General features: G+C 53.3%; 10 protein-coding genes across 10 annotated transcripts; 6 read left to right on the top strand and 4 right to left on the bottom strand.

Annotated features, from left to right (window-relative positions):
- Positions 1-581: 581 nt before the first annotated feature.
- IAQ61_008014 (uncharacterized protein) lies at positions 582-1439 on the top strand (the record flags this gene model as incomplete). Its single annotated transcript, XM_066097814.1, has 2 exons — positions 582-586; positions 848-1439. 2 exons carry the CDS (start codon positions 582-584, stop codon positions 1437-1439), a joined length of 597 nt encoding a protein of 198 aa, XP_065952311.1.
- Positions 1440-1621: 182 nt separating this feature from the next.
- IAQ61_008013 (uncharacterized protein) lies at positions 1622-2941 on the bottom strand (the record flags this gene model as incomplete). Its single annotated transcript, XM_003840470.1, has 2 exons — positions 1622-1768; positions 1889-2941. 2 exons carry the CDS (start codon positions 2939-2941, stop codon positions 1622-1624), a joined length of 1200 nt encoding a protein of 399 aa, XP_003840518.1.
- Positions 2942-4627: 1686 nt separating this feature from the next.
- Positions 4628-7408, bottom strand: IAQ61_008012 (uncharacterized protein; the record flags this gene model as incomplete). The annotated part of the gene is made up of 1 exon (XM_003840472.2): positions 4628-7408. The coding sequence occupies one exon, from the start codon at positions 7406-7408 to the stop codon at positions 4628-4630; it is 2781 nt and encodes a 926-aa protein (XP_003840520.2).
- Positions 7409-8053: 645 nt separating this feature from the next.
- Positions 8054-9464, top strand: IAQ61_008011 (uncharacterized protein; the record flags this gene model as incomplete). The annotated part of the gene is made up of 2 exons (XM_003840473.2): positions 8054-9103; positions 9189-9464. Coding segments are annotated over 2 exons (1326 nt in total), but the record flags the coding sequence as incomplete, so codon positions are not given.
- A 187-nt stretch (positions 9465-9651) lies between these two features.
- Positions 9652-10368, bottom strand: LOC1 (60S ribosomal subunit assembly/export protein; the record flags this gene model as incomplete). Its single annotated transcript, XM_003840474.1, has 2 exons — positions 9652-9906; positions 10024-10368. 2 exons carry the CDS (start codon positions 10366-10368, stop codon positions 9652-9654), a joined length of 600 nt encoding a protein of 199 aa, XP_003840522.1.
- A 189-nt stretch (positions 10369-10557) lies between these two features.
- On the top strand, positions 10558-11567 carry IAQ61_008009 (uncharacterized protein). The gene is made up of 3 exons (XM_003840475.2): positions 10558-10792; positions 10856-11220; positions 11280-11567. The coding sequence occupies exons 1-3, from the start codon at positions 10700-10702 to the stop codon at positions 11341-11343; spliced, it is 522 nt and encodes a 173-aa protein (XP_003840523.1). The 5' UTR covers positions 10558-10699; the 3' UTR covers positions 11344-11567.
- IAQ61_008008 (uncharacterized protein) lies at positions 11568-12519 on the bottom strand. Its single transcript, XM_003840476.2, has 3 exons — positions 12343-12519; positions 12055-12268; positions 11568-11915 (listed from the first exon to the last, which is right to left on the bottom strand). Exons 1-3 carry the CDS (start codon positions 12376-12378, stop codon positions 11782-11784), a joined length of 384 nt encoding a protein of 127 aa, XP_003840524.1. The 5' UTR covers positions 12379-12519; the 3' UTR covers positions 11568-11781.
- Positions 12520-12808: 289 nt separating this feature from the next.
- On the top strand, positions 12809-13706 carry IAQ61_008007 (uncharacterized protein; the record flags this gene model as incomplete). Its single annotated transcript, XM_003840478.1, has 2 exons — positions 12809-12958; positions 13086-13706. The coding sequence occupies 2 exons, from the start codon at positions 12809-12811 to the stop codon at positions 13704-13706; spliced, it is 771 nt and encodes a 256-aa protein (XP_003840526.1).
- A 396-nt stretch (positions 13707-14102) lies between these two features.
- Positions 14103-14485, top strand: IAQ61_008006 (uncharacterized protein; the record flags this gene model as incomplete). The annotated part of the gene is made up of 3 exons (XM_003840479.1): positions 14103-14134; positions 14215-14329; positions 14405-14485. 3 exons carry the CDS (start codon positions 14103-14105, stop codon positions 14483-14485), a joined length of 228 nt encoding a protein of 75 aa, XP_003840527.1.
- A 322-nt stretch (positions 14486-14807) lies between these two features.
- IAQ61_008005 (uncharacterized protein) lies at positions 14808-17491 on the top strand (the record flags this gene model as incomplete). The annotated part of the gene is made up of 4 exons (XM_003840480.1): positions 14808-14889; positions 14956-15108; positions 15263-15330; positions 15395-17491. 4 exons carry the CDS (start codon positions 14808-14810, stop codon positions 17489-17491), a joined length of 2400 nt encoding a protein of 799 aa, XP_003840528.1.
- Between the last annotated feature and the right edge of the window lie 134 nt (positions 17492-17625).

The following is a 17625-nucleotide window of genomic DNA, read 5'->3' as shown; positions in this document are numbered from 1 at the left end:
GTCAGCACAGCAAGGCGCCAGGTGGCTCAAGAAGGGTGCTGACAATTATGCGAAGAGTCGACGGGATGGTCTGTGGCTCACCGCAGGTAGCTTGACGTAAGGGTGAAAGAGGTGTAAGCCGTCACCAGGTGTGTCCAACACGTTTCTCGACAAAGGGATGTGGCGGAAAAAGCTCGGCGTTACTAAGCTGCAGCACGGCCACAGACTCTAGCCACGCTTATGAAGCTAACCTAATCACGGAGAATAAATTACACTTCAGCTGTTCTGCCTACGGTTTCACGCTAGCTCAAAACAGACTCGCAAGTACCGATTAGCGGTGGCAACCCCAGAGAGTAACCCCGCATAGCAACCACAATCCTTGGAATGACGTTCATTAACGACAGGATGGGTTTCACCCTCAGATACTTCTGAATAGTGGCTGCAAAAGTCAGCGAGACGTCGTCTTTACAGGTGCACGAAGGCGGCTCGATAAGATTACTATATAGAGCCTCTCTCTAAAGTGGCGATGAGATCGCAACGCTAACGTAATTTTAGGGCAGGAGACTTTCTACGAGTATCCTGGAGGCCAAAGTCCAGTGCTTATGTAGTAGTATGTAATCCTGGACGTTGGTAAGAAGATGTTATTACTTTAACTTTAAAGTACCTGGAATTCGGCTCGCTACATAGGGTGGCTCGCTATATAGGGATGGATATTACATATCCTCATCAACGACACCGCCTCCCTCAGCAGCCGCAGTAGTAGCAGTAGTCGAGATTCCACCTCTTCCGTCACCTCCTCAGAATCCCACCCCCTCACCCATGAAAACATCGAGTTCAGAGCCGCACACGATTTCGCACGGAGCGAGAGTGGGGATTCGAGGCAGAGCGGGGACGAGTACGAGGTCGATAGGTTTGTAGTGGAAGATGGGTATTTGAGTTCAGGGGAGGGGGAGAATGTAGGGAGTGAGGTGGGGGAAACTGAGGACGAGGAGGCAGACGAGAAGATTCTTGGCAGTGGATTACGTGCAAAGTCTACTGCTTCTTCTACTTCCGTGCGTACGGTGTCTGTGGGCTCTATTTCCTCCATGTCTAGTTTCACCTCCTCTACTCTCTTCATACCAGACAATCTACGTCCTTGTACCACCCTCCCTTCTTCTCCCCTGCAAATAACACATCCAAGCTCTACCGCTTCCTCGGTAACTCACAAAAGCCCAACGCCAACTCCCTGCATGGCAAGCCCGTCCGAAATCGCAGAAGACATAACAGACGCCACTGTCTTCTTCTCTCGCCGGTGCAACAAGGCGCGGCCGTCGCTGCGCCTTTGGCTCACAGCCGAGGTGATGCGGGATCCGGGGGTTGTAGAGGCGCTGGAAGTGGCGCGAGAGAGGGAGTTGGGCGGTATCAGGGTAAGGGATGGAGGCTGGGATATTTGGATTGGGCATGCGAGTGGTGAGAAATAGCCAAGAGAGATAAGTGTACTTTTTAAAACACGTAAAAGTTATTGCAGAAACTTGATGTTTGTTTTGAGAAATATGTACAGTACAGCACTGCCTGAGATTTCATATCTACACAAGTCTAGTCTAGCGCTGGAAATCCGAGCTTCGGGGAGTAGTAGAATGGAAGAAAGAGAAAGGAAAACGGCTCATGCAAGCTTGGGGTTTGCGTTTTGCAGCAACATCTCAAAGTATGCTTGGAACCAGGTTCCGGCCTCGGGTGCGGGTTTGAAAGCCGAGTCTCTGCCGCAGAAGCCGTCGTAGCGGGCGGATGTGGTGTTGGACGTACCGTCAGACTAATGCTCATGTTAGCTATTATTCTTTTCCTTGATTGTGATGCCGAATGGAAGTAGGTATTTGACGTGAATAGAGGGGGGAAAGGGGAAAGGGGAAAGGGGAAAGGGAAGAAAACATACCTCGCCTCCAGGCTTAACCCATACAAACGCATCCACCAGCGCGTTATCCGTAGTCGTAGTCGGCCTGATACCGAACCCAGCGCCACGAACATTGCACCACTCTCCCCACGCCGCTTGATCCGTAGGCTGCTTACCCGAGCGTCCTGTGTCGACGATGAAATGGGCGGGAAATCCCTCTGCGCTCAGCAGTGGCGCAAAAGCATTGATGTAGCGCTCCTCGTCGCAGTTCTTGTTTCCGGATGTAATGGCCGGGCAGGTCGCCGCACGGAAGGCATTGTAGTTGGAGACGTTGGTGACCAGGCCACGGACGCCACGTGGACTGCCAGCGGCTTTGTAGACCTCGGCGTAGAGTTTGGCAGCGGGGCCAATGTTGGCGTCCCAGCCTAGCCAGCCGGCGTGGCCGCCGTCGAGATACATGTCAACGTTGTCGAAGTTGAGTTTCTCGAGTGCGTACGAGGTTAGGTTGCGGTAGTAGGGTGCGGCGTTGGAGCACTTTGCGACGCCCATGTTGGTGACCATGTTGGCTAGCGAGTCTGGCTCAATGGCGAGGTTAATCTTGACGTCTGGGTACTTTTGGATAATGGCAGCAATTTTGTCAATATAGTCGGTCTTGTAGATGTTGGCGCCGTCTTCAGCGATTTTGAGTTCGCCGTTGGAGGCCAGGGCTGCGCAGTCACGGTCTGGCAGGTTGTAGACGACAAAAGTGCCCATGAGGTTTGCACCTGCTGCGTTCTTGGCCTTGATGTCGGCTAGGTAGGTGTCCATTGTGGGTACTTTGGCGCGCGTGTCCATCCAAACAAAAGATCCGACGTTGGCTGCGGCTGTGGCTGCGGGCTTTAGAGAGGCGGGCAAGGAGGGCATGGCCAGGGTGTGGACTTCTGAGGAGTAGTATGGGTTGGCGTAGAAGTTCTTGTCTGCGAAGGGGTTGCCAGTTGCAGCGGGCGCCATGGTCGTCATGGAACTTTGACTGGATGAAGCCGGGGCGGAGGTCGCCTGGGGCAAAGCCTGGGACAGGCCAGCTGCAAAGGCAGCGGTAAGGAAGATGTTCAACATCGTGGAAAAGGAACAGAACGAATGCTACTGGTAGAAAAGAAAGACTCAGGCTGGACCGTAAAGAATGGCTTGGGTCAGGCCAGGAGACATATTTGTATGCCCTCGCCCAACTGACCAAGGGTGTAGATCACCTCAGTCCTTCATCAATATCCAGAGTGTTTCAACCGGTACACTCGTCCGCAAACCCGTTGTTTCGATAGTCCAAACAGTTTCCCCAGACTAAAATCACCGGTCATTTGATGCGGTAACGGATTGCTTGGTACTTAGTCGTCCCCACACCTTCTCGAAGCCTACTTGCAGGCACGTCCCACATGATACCCTCCCATCTTCTTTCTCCACAGTTAATGAAGGATTCCCTTTGAGCAAGTCCTTCTCTTACGGAAACCAGGCGACGTCGCTCCGGAGTTTGATGTACTGGTTGACTGCGCCAGGGATCCCAAGTGGTACAGAGTAGGGCCGGAGGGGGGTGTTGCTATTCGTGAAGCCTTGGTGTCGTCTTGATGTGGCTTCAAGGCGCGAAACTGGGGTCTAGACTAGTAGCGCCTAGGGCCTGAGTCGCCTTGAGTTCATCTAAATGTGTCGACTAGTGCCTCCGTGAGCGTCAAACATACCTGCAAGTAGGAGATACCATGACATACCGGTACGTGCTCAAAGCGTATGTCAAAGCATCGATGCAATTAGATGACAAACCCACACCCTGTATCAAATCTCACTACTCGCACTTCATCCTGTTTCTCAAAAATATCCAAGAAAACCTCTTTCCATGCCTGATATCAACCCTAGCACAATACCTGTGCCTTTCCCGCCTATGCCCACACGTCACACAACATCCTCCCCAAGATCCGAGCTACCCAAGCGCCCGGCACAAACGAGATCGAACAACCCCCCAGCCCGGTTTCTGTATATTGAGTCTTGACCGTGCCAAAGCAAAAGCTCCATTTTAGTCGTGGCAATTATCTTTCCTAGGCCAAGCGTCGGGAAAATTTAATTTATTTGACATGCGGCAAATAAAGTGTTTGAGGACCGGCGCTTGGACCATGACTTGCACACGTGATGTGAACGTAGCGTGGATGATGGGATACTTTTTGACCGTTTTGGCAATGGAGAGATAGTCGGGGTTGGTAGGAGAGATTCATTGATCATATGGAGTATGATGATGGGTGTATTTTGAGAGAAATTGCTGATGAGGTGCTGGTTACAATTGCGATGTTTTTAAAGTCAGAATAAGTCGCCCGACTTAGTTGAACATCTTCCATCACCATAGCAGGTACCGCTGTCATTTGCCTAAGCTCGCTATTCCAAACATGGAAGCGCAATCATACAGCGTATTATGCCCTGGCTTGAGATCCGAAGCTTTCATGGAGACATTCCGGGAGTGAGACGCGTGACGAGCACCTGATTGTGACAAAACAGCTAGTATGATTTACACCAGCTTTTCTTATGTACACGCACCATTCGAGGGAGGAAAGCCCAGAAGACTAGCAATATCTCGTTGCAGTAGCGGAGACCTGTGAAAAACCCACCCATTTGTACAACGCCGCCAGCGCCTTGTTTTTCTCCCAAATCCCCCAATGGTATCATTATGCTGTGAAGTAGATGCGCCGTCCATATTACGCCAACAAATGCTGTTCTACGCCCATCTAGGCATTCTAAATGATCGTCATGCCTCTATTTTGGGTCTCACTTTCATCCCTCGTCGACTTCGCCCTCTGCGTCCATGTCTTCTTCCTGTTCGCCCCGCAGAGCAGGAGGCAACTTGGTTCGCACAAGCTCAAAGTCTGCTTGTGCTTTCTGCGCCTCCTCGAACAATCCATTCTGTTGGTACGCCATCATACATAGGCCAGCGGCAACCGCCATCCAAAGCGGTTTACCGCTCCGGAGTGCGATACGCCTCGTGGCGTCTATCGCTTTGGCCCAATTTGGAGCGTCCACGAAGAATCTCGCAGTGAACACGCTCAGGGCCATGATGACAAACTCAGCATTGTTTGTAGCGCTAAAGACATCTCTGGCTCGATTGCTCGCCGACTGCATCTGTGTCTTCTGGCGATTGATCGTCACATTCTCGCTGATCATGCCCTGTAGAATGCGGAATGCTGTTCTGATGTACTGATTCGGGTGGTTACCGCTTATTTGTTGTAGTGCTACTACCAGTGTATTTGCAGTGTGATGCTCAGGGTGAGATGGGTTGCGCACAATGAGGAAGCGGTTAAGGGCCGCAAGTATCGCGAGATCTAGGTTCATGCCTGGTGAGGTTGCTGCGTCCGGTAAAGCGAGCTCTTCCGAGGAGTACGCAGTAAGAGCGGAACTCAGTGACCCTTCAGTTTGATAGATGACGGCTGACAAGAATGATAGGGACCGAGTAAACACCCCCTGATTGTTGTAAGGAGGTTTTGCAATCCGGCCCTTAAGGATTGACAACGCATCCTTTGCCTTGGAATTTTGACAGCGAGCCAGTGACATCAGACCCAAAGCGAACACGTTGTGCCAATCGAGGACACGAATCCAGTCTGCCTGAGCCTGAGCAATGCTGACCGGTGCATCGAACGCGGTCTGACGTTTCAGCGCCTCTCTGGATCGTGAGTGAGCCTCTTCAATAAATCGAAGTCCTTTTTCGTGGACACTTTGATCAAGTGCGCTGATGTGGAAACATAGCGCCTGCATGTCCTCTCGTGGAAGCCAAGAGAACAGGAGCTCGTCTCGTCCATCCGCATTCTTCTCAAAGATCCCACCAGAGTCGCTTGTCAGGCTACCACCGAAGCTCTTCTCAATGAGTACCGTGAAAATCCCAGCATGAATCCTTGCACTCTTTTCCGTCTTGTCCGTCATGACTCCATCGAGCCGAGCTTGCTTCATATGGTCAGGATTGCCTTGTTGAATGCCACAGGCAACATCGACCAGGTCAATGAGAGTGCCGAATGAACCGAGCTGTGTGTTCGATACCTCGAGCTGTAGACTGCGTGCAGCTGCAACAGCTCTCTGGGCTTGTTCAAGTCGGTCTGCTGCGCTAGATCGAAGATGCACCATCGCCTCCATTACACAACAGGCCACGTAAATGGCTCGATCACCAAGCTTTTGGGCATGGGAAGCTATGGCATTCAGCTGCTGTAGCGCAGGGACTACTTCAATACGTCCCGGGACCTGCAAGATGAGTGAAATCTTCAAAAATCTCAGAGCATAGACCCAGGCAATATGCTGAAATGTCTCAGCTTCACTGATCGGTTTGCTCAAAGACTTGATGGCAGCGCGATGATTGGTCTTGAACTGATATCGAGCTTGTAGATGAAAAGTGGCATACTTCAAATCGTGCAGTCGGAAACGTCCACACAGCGATATCTGTTTTGACAAAATTCCCTCAATCTCGGTTGAGTTGTCCGTCTCGTCGATTAACAAGCTAGCATACCTTAAGCGCAGCTTAGCCTCGTCTCGGGGTAGAAGATTGAAGTCCTTCAATACAGATTCCATACATGCCATAGCCGTCGCCATGTATTTTTGGTATTGATGTATATCTGCTTGTCTCTTGTGGCGCAGAATGACGGCGCTCATACCGCGTGCTGCAGCAATGTATTCGTCTGCGGCGGAAAGTAGCATGACCGAGAGGTCCGCTGGGAGTTGCTTCCGTTGCGTATGAACATGCTTCGTTGGAGTGAGCTGATGTGACGAGGGTTTCGAGATGACAACTTTAGGGTGTGATTTGGGTCTGGGTGAGGGATCTTGTACAGACGGAGTCCGCTCGTGCTTAAGGGGGGCTTGTGCTTGAGATGGCGCACGCTGCGCTGGTACAGACTGGGGCTGGAGAGGCGTGCGATGCTGGTTCTGGTTCTGCATTTGCGTATTCATAGGCCGCTGCTGCGGGCGAGGAGCATTTTCTTGATGCGACTGCGACCTTTCCACAGGCTTCGTTGCAGGCGAGGCTACAGACTGCTGAGAACTGTACCGCCGTTGTAGCTCTGCCACGCCATCCATCTGCGGAATCGCATTGCCGGGCCGCTGCACCGGCACCTGCACTTGTACCTGAGCCTCCCGTGGTCGAGGGGGCTGCATCTGCATAGCGGACGATGGATGCGAGTGGGGGTTCCTTGCAGGAATAACGACTTGGGGCTGTATACGCGGCTGGATTTGCTGTTGGTGGTTCTGGTTCATCTGCGGCTGCATCTGCATTGGCTGGGCCATCTGTTGCGACACTGGCATACCCATTGGCGGGTAGTGTTGGCTCGACTGCCGAGGTGGTGTCGCCTGATTGTAGTTCTGGTATTGCTGCGGCGGCGGGTAGCCCCCAGAAGTCTGCATGGGCATTGGGGCATATTGCTGCTGGTACTGTGGTGGATAGCCTTGCTGCGACGGCTGCTGCTGTTGCTGCTGTGCCTGTGGCTGCGGGTATTGGTATCCATTTGGTTGCTGAGGATGATTATAGGGCGCATATTGGCCGTTGGGAAAGCCTTGCGGCAGCCAGTTGTAGCGAGGGTCCATTGTTGAAGAATTTGCCGGGTGAGCGCAGTCACCACCACATGTCGATGTTTGGGCGCAACATGGCGAACGAGCGAGGGCAGGGTGGTGAAAGTGAAGATGCGTTGACGGTGACGGTAGTCGCGAACATGGTAGAGTAGTCGCGACCGCGATGTCACCTGCGCTGCCGTCATTGGCCGACAAGCGCGCGTGTCGTCAGCCACTTACAGTCAACCGCCAGGGACACTACCACGGTAACTAAATACAGACTATCACCGAAGGAGCCGAGGCTCGTTTTCAAATCGACTTTGTATTTTGATACACACTTCGTTCTGCTTTCACTCGCATACTACTAGATTCTGCGTCTTTCTGCCTTCACTCAGCAAGTAATCAAATTCAACGTCCAGTTCTGGTTATGAACACAGAAGCAGCCAATAAAAAGGCCTGATTAACTCCTTCTCTACACTACATAACAGGAGTTCTACATTCGTCGATATTTTCACCGCATCTCATCGAATTCGAGAAAGAGTTAGACAAGCTATAGACAAAAGAAGCTATAAAGCTAGGAACACGGCATAGCTCAGCGTTACTGTAATTAGCCCAGAGACATCGAACAGGGAATATCAGGAACCAAATCCACAAACGACAACAAGTGTATATACCGCCTAGAACATGTTCGACATATCCTGGATATTCGGCCATGGCAAAACATCCTACACCTCCCACAAATCACCCGCACCCCTTAAAACCAAGTCGGGCAAAGATACCACCCTCCCAGAACTAGCCGCCTCCTCCATCCCCCCATGTCGTCTCAATCCCTTCCTCTTCAACGGCCATCTCCAAACCATGTATACAGCCGTCAAAGACCCCGGTCCTCCAATCCACTACAAGCGTCAAATCTTCACCTCAGACCACCCCGTCTACCCAGGCACCTTCGCCATCGACTTCGTCGTCTCCCCCACCAAAGCCAGCAGTCCAGCAGCAGACGCAGACGCAGACACGGCCTCCTCCCCCACCCTCCCAGAACGCACCACCAACTTCCTTCCTGAAGAATGGACCAGCCTCCCGAACCCCACCGACACCACACCCATGCTCATCGCCCTGCATGGCTTAACTGGCGGCTCCCATGAAGTCTACCTCCGCGAGACCCTCGCCCCCCTAACCAGCAACGGCTGGGCCGCCTGCGTCGTCAACGGCCGCGGCTGCGCCCTCTCCCGCATCACCACACCGCAGCTCTTCAACTCACGCGCAACCTGGGACGTCCGCCAGACCATCAAATACCTGCATGAGATATTCCCCAACCGGCCGCTCTATGCCGTCGGCTTCTCACTCGGCGCCAACATCCTCACAAACTACTGCAGCGAGGAGGGCGACGCCTGCATCCTGAATGCGGCCGTGGCCTGCAGTAACCCCTGGAATCTGGAGCTGTGCAATACCGAGTTGCAGCGCACATGGTTGGGGCTGGAGGTGTATGCGCGCACCATGGGGAAAAATCTCATGGGCTTGTTTGAGAGGCATCGCGAGCAGATTTTGCAGATTGAGGGTGTGGATGAGGAGATGGTGAGGAAGAGTCGGTACATTTTTGAGTTTGATCGACATGTGCAGTGTCCGACATGGGGGTATCCTTCTGAGGGGGCGTATTACCGCGATGCGCAAAGTGTGGATGCTTTGTTGGGCGTCAGGATACCGTTTCTGGGTATCAATGCTGAAGATGATCCGGTAAGTCTTCTCCATTCAAGTTGCAGTTGTATCACCCTTTTTCATTTCTGGTATGCAAGTCATGCTAATGGCGCGTGTACACCAGATCTCCTCCAAAGCAGCCATTCCCTACCAAGAATTCAAACAGAACCCTTACGCCCTCCTCTGTACCACAAACTGGGGCGGCCACCTGGGATCCTTCCAGCTGGGCGGAGGACGCTGGTTCGCCGTCGCCGCATCGTCCTTTCTCGCCAAAATGCACCAGGATATCGACCACGACGCTTCTAGGCTGGAGCGCAAGAAGACAAAGGTCGATACACCAGAGAAGAAGTACCCGATTTTTGACCCAAATAATCGCCGTTTGATATTACCAGATGCGTGAAAAAAGCCTGCTGGTTTGGGGATGGTAGACTTGTAGATGTTTTAGAATTTGGGTTGGTTGGGGTATCATAGACTTTTTTGGTAGACCCGGCGTGAAAACCATAGACATCCTGCTTTATGCACCCCACGTACAGAAACACACACCACATGTTCCTGCTTCTCACAGCCACACAGCCACATGCTCTTGTTCAACCAAAGCTAACGCGTTTCCTCTGCTTGAAATTCCCTTTTGCATCCGTAACCTCTGCCTCCTTTTCCGAATGCCTTCTCCTCTTCTTCTTGAGCGCCGCCTTGCGCTCCTCAAATCGCTCTTTCTTCTCCTCCGAGCGCTCGTCGGCCGCCAGCCGTTTTGCCTCGCGGATCTCTTCTAGTTGGCGGGATTTTGCAATCTTAGACTCGAGGTGGCCTTCCTTCTCGGCGTTGACGACGGACATGATCGCGAGCTGTTATTGCATGGTATGAGTATGGTGTTTCTTGGCTTGCGCAGGATTTGCATGCAGGGTTGAGAGAGCCACGAGGAATTGCGCAGGAGGAAGGACAGAGAGGAGACAAATACATACCATACTAGCAGAATCGTCCACAAAGGTCTTGCCCTTCTTCTGCCCCTTTGGTTTTGCAATGCCCGCGGGTACAATGCCATTCAGCGCCGGGATGTCGAGTTCCTTTTCTGTGTAGACGCGCTTCTTCTTCTTATTGATACCATTCTTCGACGACAGCGATTTTGTCTTTTGCACGCCACCTGGCTTGGCAAGGGACATGGATTTCTGCTTGCGCTTGGAGATGCCCTCTGGTTCTTTGCCGGTGCTGGCGCTGGGTTTGGGTTTCGACGACGACTTGGACGAGGATTTGGACGAGGATTTGCCTTTTGGGCTTTTGCCTTTTGTGGAGGAGCGGATAGGCGCCATTTTGGGGGTGGTGAGGGGGAGATAGGAGGGAAGAAGTGTTGTTGGAGTTGGCAAGTGTATGGTTAGGTGTAGATTTAACTTGAACGTTGTTCGCGCGCTGGGGAACTTTTTTAGAACAAGGATGTCGATTAGATCGGCATGGATGAACCGTGCCCGACGTCAAGCGCTAAAGGACGCAGCCTCGCAGCTCCACTCTCTCTCTCCAGCCAGGCGCAACCGCCAACATCATCAACCGAATCTTCAACACCAAATCACCCACGACAATCCCCGTTTCGTCACCACGCAAATCCCACACCTCTGATCGCGCTCTTCGTATCCACCCCCACCCACGATGGAGGAAAACCGCCTGTTCCGCTTCCCAAAGCCCGCATGGATGAACAGCGCCAACACGCGCACAGCAGGCGTTTACATCGCCGGAGCTCTGGTCCGCCCATGCCCATCCCCTCCACACAATCCCGTCCAGTTATTCTAACACCCCCCGCTGCAGTTCTCCCTGGGTTTCTACACGCTCATCGACATCGCCGTGTGGTCCAAGTCGGCGCTCAACGGCTCTCTGCCCCCCGTCCACATCACCTTTGTCGACTGGATCCCAGGCATCTGCAGCGCGCTCGGCATGCTGGTCATCAACTCGATTGACAAGTCGCGCCTGTCTGCCGATAGCTTCTCGTATAGCGGAAACGGTGTCGCGTGGAAGGCGAGGCTGGTGCTGTTTTTGGGGTTTGCGCTATTGGCTGGCGGTTTGGCGGGCAGCTCGGTGGTGTTGGCGATGAAGTACATTGTGCCGGGGTATAGTTGGCCAACGCTTTGGCTCGGTGTGGGAAATGTGGTGGCGAATGCGCTGGTTATGCTTAGGTGAGTCTGGTGAAGGGGCGATGGGTTTGAAGGGGGTTATGTTGACTAACGTGCTGTAGCTCGGCTGTGCTTTGGATTGCGCAGAATATGGAGGATGAGTACACGTACAATCTGGCGCTCTAAACTATGTGTTTATGAGATAGTTGGGGGTCGAGACGGTCTAATGGACGGCTGGGCTTAATGCGTGTGGGTGTTGTGGACAGCACAGTATGCTTCAGGCAAGCATTTCTAACTTCAATCTTGACGTTTGTGTAAGAATATTTGGGATACCTTCAGCGGCCTCTCTGCATGTTGGGACTATACCATCCTATTTCACCAAGATTCCACGTGCACTTGAACGTTACACCTCTTCAAAGAGTATTCCAATCGACTATGTATTGTGTGCAACATATTCGTACAAAATCGCTCGAGTAGACTATATGAACAGTATCAGACCTGATCCAGGCTGTCCGGATCCCCAAACCGACCGACTAAGTGCGCTCCCGGCGCCTCCACCACGTGCGTTACTCTGGACCCAAACCAATTCCTCGATGGAACTCATTGCTGAGCTCCCCCGGCTAGTCAGAAGTCTTCTTGCTCCTGGAAAAACAGCGTGAAGCTGATGATGGTCGCATATATAGTAAGACCACCCAAGACAGACATGGCTGCGGCACCGCCAGCGATCTGCGCCGAGTGCCAGAGAAGCGTGGGTAGGGCTGTATCCCATCGTTAGCTCAAGTTGCATATGCCCTGGGCGCCTTCATATTCATATTTCTCTCGGGGGTTTCGTCGTGCAGCCTAGCCACAACCCCTTCACATGCCAAGGTCGCAATGTCCTGTGGACAGGAGACTCACCAATACCCATGACGACGAAGAAGCCCGTAAGGAACCTCCCAAAGTCTACAACTCCGCTCCCTGTCGCCTCCATGAAATCATCGCGATTCGCGGCCCGCCCGCAAAGCCAGTTGGGAAGTGGTGCGACTATGTAGGTTGCGACTACCAGGAGTGTGAGGTAGTTTTTGAAGAGCGCGGCGGAGAGAATGACGAGGAGAAAGCCTATGGCAAGGACCTGTTGCATGAGGGTATCAGCGCATTGTTTCCCATGGGCGGGATAAAGCGCATGCATGCGCCTGGGAATCGTACAAAGGACAATCCAATGATGGTCTTGATGCCGGCCATGATGGGGTAGCCGAAGGGGGGGCCCTTCCACTGTCGCCTTGATACACGTAAGAGGCTTCTCGTCGTACTATAGCGTGGTTGTTCCGCCCGGGGTTATGAATGCGATGTTGACTTGTTGGTGTTGTGCTTAGCCGCTGCCTGCCACGAGGTTGCAGTTGGACGCGAGGCGGTCTTGCCAAGGCTCCAGGGCCAGAGCTCTCTGGGGAGCTGTCGTCAACTTCCGCTGCCTTGACCCTCCACAACAACCCAACGAGCCAGCAACCACGCCCCCCACTCACGCCCACTCTTCGGCGCCTCACCTCTACAGAGATTCCTCTTTGAAAGGTTAAAGTCCAGCTGAGGTGTTTTAGATTGGTCGACAATCCGAGTTCTGTTGGACCAAAAGGACATTGAATCACTGTAGTGATACCCCACGTCCTTCGTCGCCATCATGTTCAGGAACAACTACGACAACGATTCGGTCACTTTCTCGCCGCAAGGCCGCATATTCCAGGTCGAGTACGCGCAGGAGGCGGTCAAACAGGGTTCGGTGGTCGTTGGTATCGTTAGCAAGACACACGCTGTGCTTGCAGCAATCAAGGTATGGTAATACTCTCATGAGGCTATTCTATGCTGAGCTATTCTACCTACGTGTGACTATTCAGCATAGTCTTGACGGCGATTGTCAAGTATCCTTGAATCAAAACTCCCCACTGACGCTTTCACAGAGGAATGCCGAAGAACTCTCGTCGTACCAAAAGAAGATCATCCCGATAGATTCTCACTTTGGTGTCGCTCTTGCCGGTCTCGCCTCGGATGCCCGCGTCCTCTCCAACTTCATGAAGCAGCAATCGCTCGCCTCGCGCCTGACATACGACCGTGCCATCCCACTGTCCGAGATCACTTCTCGCATTGCAGACCGCGCGCAGACCAACACTCAGCAATACGGACGGAGACCATACGGTGTTGGTTTACTGATTGCCGGTATTGATGCCAAGGGGCCGCACCTGTTCGAGTTCCAGCCCAGCGGTGTCACACAGGAGATGGTTGCTTGTGGTATCGGTGCCAGGAGTCAAATGGCCAGGACATATCTCGAGAGGCATCTGGATGAGTTTGAGGGCGCCAGCAGGGAGGACTTGATCAAGCACGCGCTGAGGGCTCTGAAGGAGTCGCTCTCACAGGACAAGGAGTTGACCGTAGACAACACCAGTGTTGGTATTGGCGGCATTGGTGAGAATTTCGCGCTCTACGAGGGACAGGACATTGCAGAATGGCTGGACACGACATTTGAGAACCGGGATGGAGGCGATGAGGCCGAGGGTGGTGATGCCATGGAGACAGACTCATGAAGATACGTCCAATGATGTGTGATATGGAGATTTAGCAGGCAGTACAGCACGGCAGGGCGCACGCTTGTCGTAACTATTCACATGCACGATGTAGTAGATCACGATAACGGTTTGCCAATGAGGGGTTGGCTATGAAAATGAAACGAATATACCATCAATGCTGTTCCCTAATTGGACTCTGAAAGAATATTCGACTCGAAATATAACTCGACTGTAGAGAGGATTGAACGCAACCAAAGTTTGGCTGGCTGATCGTAGCCTTCATCACGTGACGCTGTCCCTGAGTTGCGGGCCGCATGCGCGAAATCTCGCCGGAGCTCCAGCAACCTTCAACAACCCGCAATCCGCTCAACACCGTCTCTACCCAACAACCCCACCACACATCCCCCCATCACAATGGCAGCCGCGTGGAAAGCAGCAGGTCTCTCGTACGCCGTGCCCCTCCCATTGCATCCCGGCAACGACTTCAAGCGGCTGCTATTAGAGACGAAACTGACTGATGAGATAGCTACAACCGCTACGTCGCCATCGCCGCGCGCGTTGTGCGTCGCTCGCTCAACGATGAAAAGCGCATCATTGCCGAGCGAAGGGGCGAGAGCGAATTGAGGTTCGCCAAGTGGGAGGTGAGTCTGCAATGGGCTGCTGAAGAGGCAGGGTGGTGAAAAGGAAGGGCTTTGGGGCTAACGTGGTGGACACAGAATGGCAAGCAGGGCGAGAGCAAGGAATTGAACGCTGCGGCGCTTCAGGCACAGGTTGATGCGCAGAAGACCGGCGCATAGACGGTGTCCCTCGAGGACGGTGAAGGTTAGAGGCCAACCGAGGATAGGAACGTGTGTATATTCTGTACTATCAATCAGAGCAGAAGGGGATTGCGAGACCAAAGCATCGGGGATTGAACTCTGTTGCGCCTTCTATATTAATCTCCCTTTTTGATCGTGATACCATGTGACGTCAAATTTGAGCCTCATCCAGACTAATGTTGGATGGTGCTGGTCTTCTCTCTGTCTCTCTTCTCTTTCTCCATCCCTGGGCTGTCAACTTCCACAACCCACTCGGCTCCCACTTTTGCCCGCATCGGAGGCACGACTCCACCTCACCAACATGGCAGATGCAGCAGATGCGTCTCTAGGCCACAAAAGCACAGCCCTCGCCCAGGACACTATTCCAAAGTTTAATTATCCCAGTAATTCCCTCTCCTGATGACCTGTTCCCGGGAAATGTTGGTTTGCGGTACTGATGTAACGTCTAGGTTCCGCACACGCGCAAGACTCCGCACTTGCTGCGACGAAGGGGACTACATCGACTGCCACTCTCCCCTTGAGACAATCGCGATCATGGCCGCATGGGAGTGTGCAGCCCAAGATTCATGATGTGACTGAGAAGTTTACCCGGGCTTGTAATGGTGGGTTTTCCCTCTCGGACACCTTTGAGGGTGAACAAGGGTGGGGCTATCGCGGGGTTGTTTGTGAGAGAGATGTTTGCCTGTAGATGGGATGGATGCACCGCTTACTGCCTGGTTTTGTGCAGACTGAAAAGAGTTTGCTAATATATTTCAGCCCTCGAAGTCGGGCAGCTTGTCAAAGATGAGTACTTTACGCTCTTCGAGTCCATTGGGGCTATTGAGGTAGATATCCTCCCTCCTTTTCCTTGTCCATGTCATCCTCAGAGTGAAGTAACCTTGCGAGCAGATCATGGACTCAAAAATGGACAGCGGCTTCCTCGAACCTGGGGAGACGCTCGAAGACAACTACGATACTTTAGGACCCCTACTCCCAGAAGAACTCATCGGCATCATGGACCAACTTCTCTGCCACGAAATGGCGTGGCACTCGGGCTACCCCCTGTCCCAAACCCTCTTCACTTCAGTGTACATCGATAAGCTCCTCTGGCCAGAAGTCAAAGTGCTAGAGCAGGCGCAGTTTTATCGTGGGGACATTGCCAACGCCAAACGCCCTGGACCATTTCTCGAGATACTGAGAGCGTATTGCTTGGCCGTGATCAAGGGGTGTGACTTTGTGATTGCGAAGATTACGAGTAGGGATTACTTTGAAGAGGAGGACTTTTGTACGCAGACGTATAATCGCGTCTTGTTTGTGAGCATGCCAATGGATGTGTTTTTGAGGGAGTTGGATGCTGCTATGGAGGTCATACAAGACACCGACCTACAAATTGACGACAGTCTCAGAGCAGCCATATTATCTCGCCTAGAGTTCAGGCAGTTCTTCCTCCGCGCTCTCGATATCGATCTATCACTCAGCCAAATTCCCTATTCCTGGCCTCCCGTCCTCGAAAGCCTTCATGCCATCAACGCTTCACATTCACTTGGCAAACCCGTCGCCAGAGCATTCAGTTCGAAATTGCAAAGACGTCTGGCATCCACTGTTCCACCACGTCCCATTGTCGAGCTTTCTTTTGCTGACGCATTAAAGCAACTGCATAACATGATTTCCGACTGCACAGAGGCCACCCGCTTCGCTGACCTCCCTCAAGACCCACTGGAATATCAATCCTTTCTCTGGTACTTTGCTTCTCGCAACCCGCCGCCACTGGCCTATGCTAGATCCTACCTGGCAGCCCTCCTCTTTCATCCCGATGTTCTTCAATCTTCTGTGTCGCTCCCCCTAGCTGACGTGAAATCACTCGTCCTCCCCGCTTCCCCTATCCTCGACCCAGCAAACTGGGCTCTCTCACCTCCCCGCAATCCAAACCTGGCAAAGCCCCCACGCCTCCAGTTTGCTATGCTCATTGACGAATTTGTCGAGCGGGCAGGCAACGCCTACCTCGATCTATGGGTCTGCCTAGGACAGAATCGCTGCCGACTGCGTCGCATGCTCACCCACGTCATCGTAGGCTGGGATCTCCTTCAAGCCGACGCCTCGCTCATCGACACTGACATTGCGCGCGCCGCCGAAATCCTGCGCATAGGAGACGAGATTATGGACTTCAGTCTGAGCACGTGGGTCTACGCGCGCAAACTGTGGATGATTGAGCGTGTCATCCACATGGGCTTCGAGCAGGACATATACCTCCCCGACGAATTCGGCGGCATGTATCTCTTCCTCTCGCTCATTGCCACCCGGCGTAAAGAACTCCTCACACGCATCGACTCCTTCCTGCACACCCGCCGGCTCCACCTCACCTCCACACAACGCTTCCGCGATGCCCAGGACCTAGACCACAGCATGCAGCATCTCCAGAGCCTCCTCGCCGAAGCGGAAGCAACGTCCTGCCTCGCCCTCGCCCTCGCCCACTTCTACACTGCGCTGCTGTATCTCGGCCTCCTCCCCCTCCCCCATCGCCCCTTCAGCACAGAACAGCTCCGGTACGAACTCCGCATGAAACCCTTTCTCGCCCTCCAACCGCCCGAAGCCCCGCCCTTTGCCGAGTTCAAAACTCACACTCAGCCCCATGGCCCGTTTAAGGCGCCCGATCCTCGCTTTGCTGTCCTCGTGGCGGATCCGCAGAGTAGCCTCTGGAACGAGATGGAGATGCCGTTGCGGCGGGCAAAAGAGGCGTGGGCAGAGGTTAGGAGGATTGGGGCCGGCGCGGCAAGGGCGCGCGGCGTGCAGGCTGCGTGGGGAAGCGCGATTCAAAGTACGTTGGCGAGTTGTGTGGCGTTGGGAATTGCGATTGCGGGGGTGAAGAAGGCGGTTGCGAGGCGAGGGAGAGGGGAAAATGAGGACCCCAGGGCGTTGGCCAAGGGGCTTCAGGTAGAGGTTCCCGAGGCGGGGAGCGGGAAGAGGTATGCGGAGGGGTGGGTCGTGGTCAAGATTGCCAAGATATAAAAGGAGAAAATGGGGTTTTTGTAGAGGGCGCGCAGTGAGGATATCGGGTTCTTTGGTTTGGCTAGCAGAGGAGCGTTGCCCATGCTGTAGTGATGGTAGTCTAGATCCTCGACGTTTGTACGGGAATGGAGAGA

Source organism: Plenodomus lingam (assembly GCF_022343315.1).
Source record: "Plenodomus lingam strain CAN1 chromosome Unknown contig_3, whole genome shotgun sequence".
NCBI classification, from domain to species: Eukaryota; Fungi; Ascomycota; class Dothideomycetes; order Pleosporales; family Leptosphaeriaceae; genus Plenodomus; species Plenodomus lingam.
Note: the sequence above shows the minus strand (reverse complement) of the source record. Positions and strands in the feature narration are given on the sequence as shown.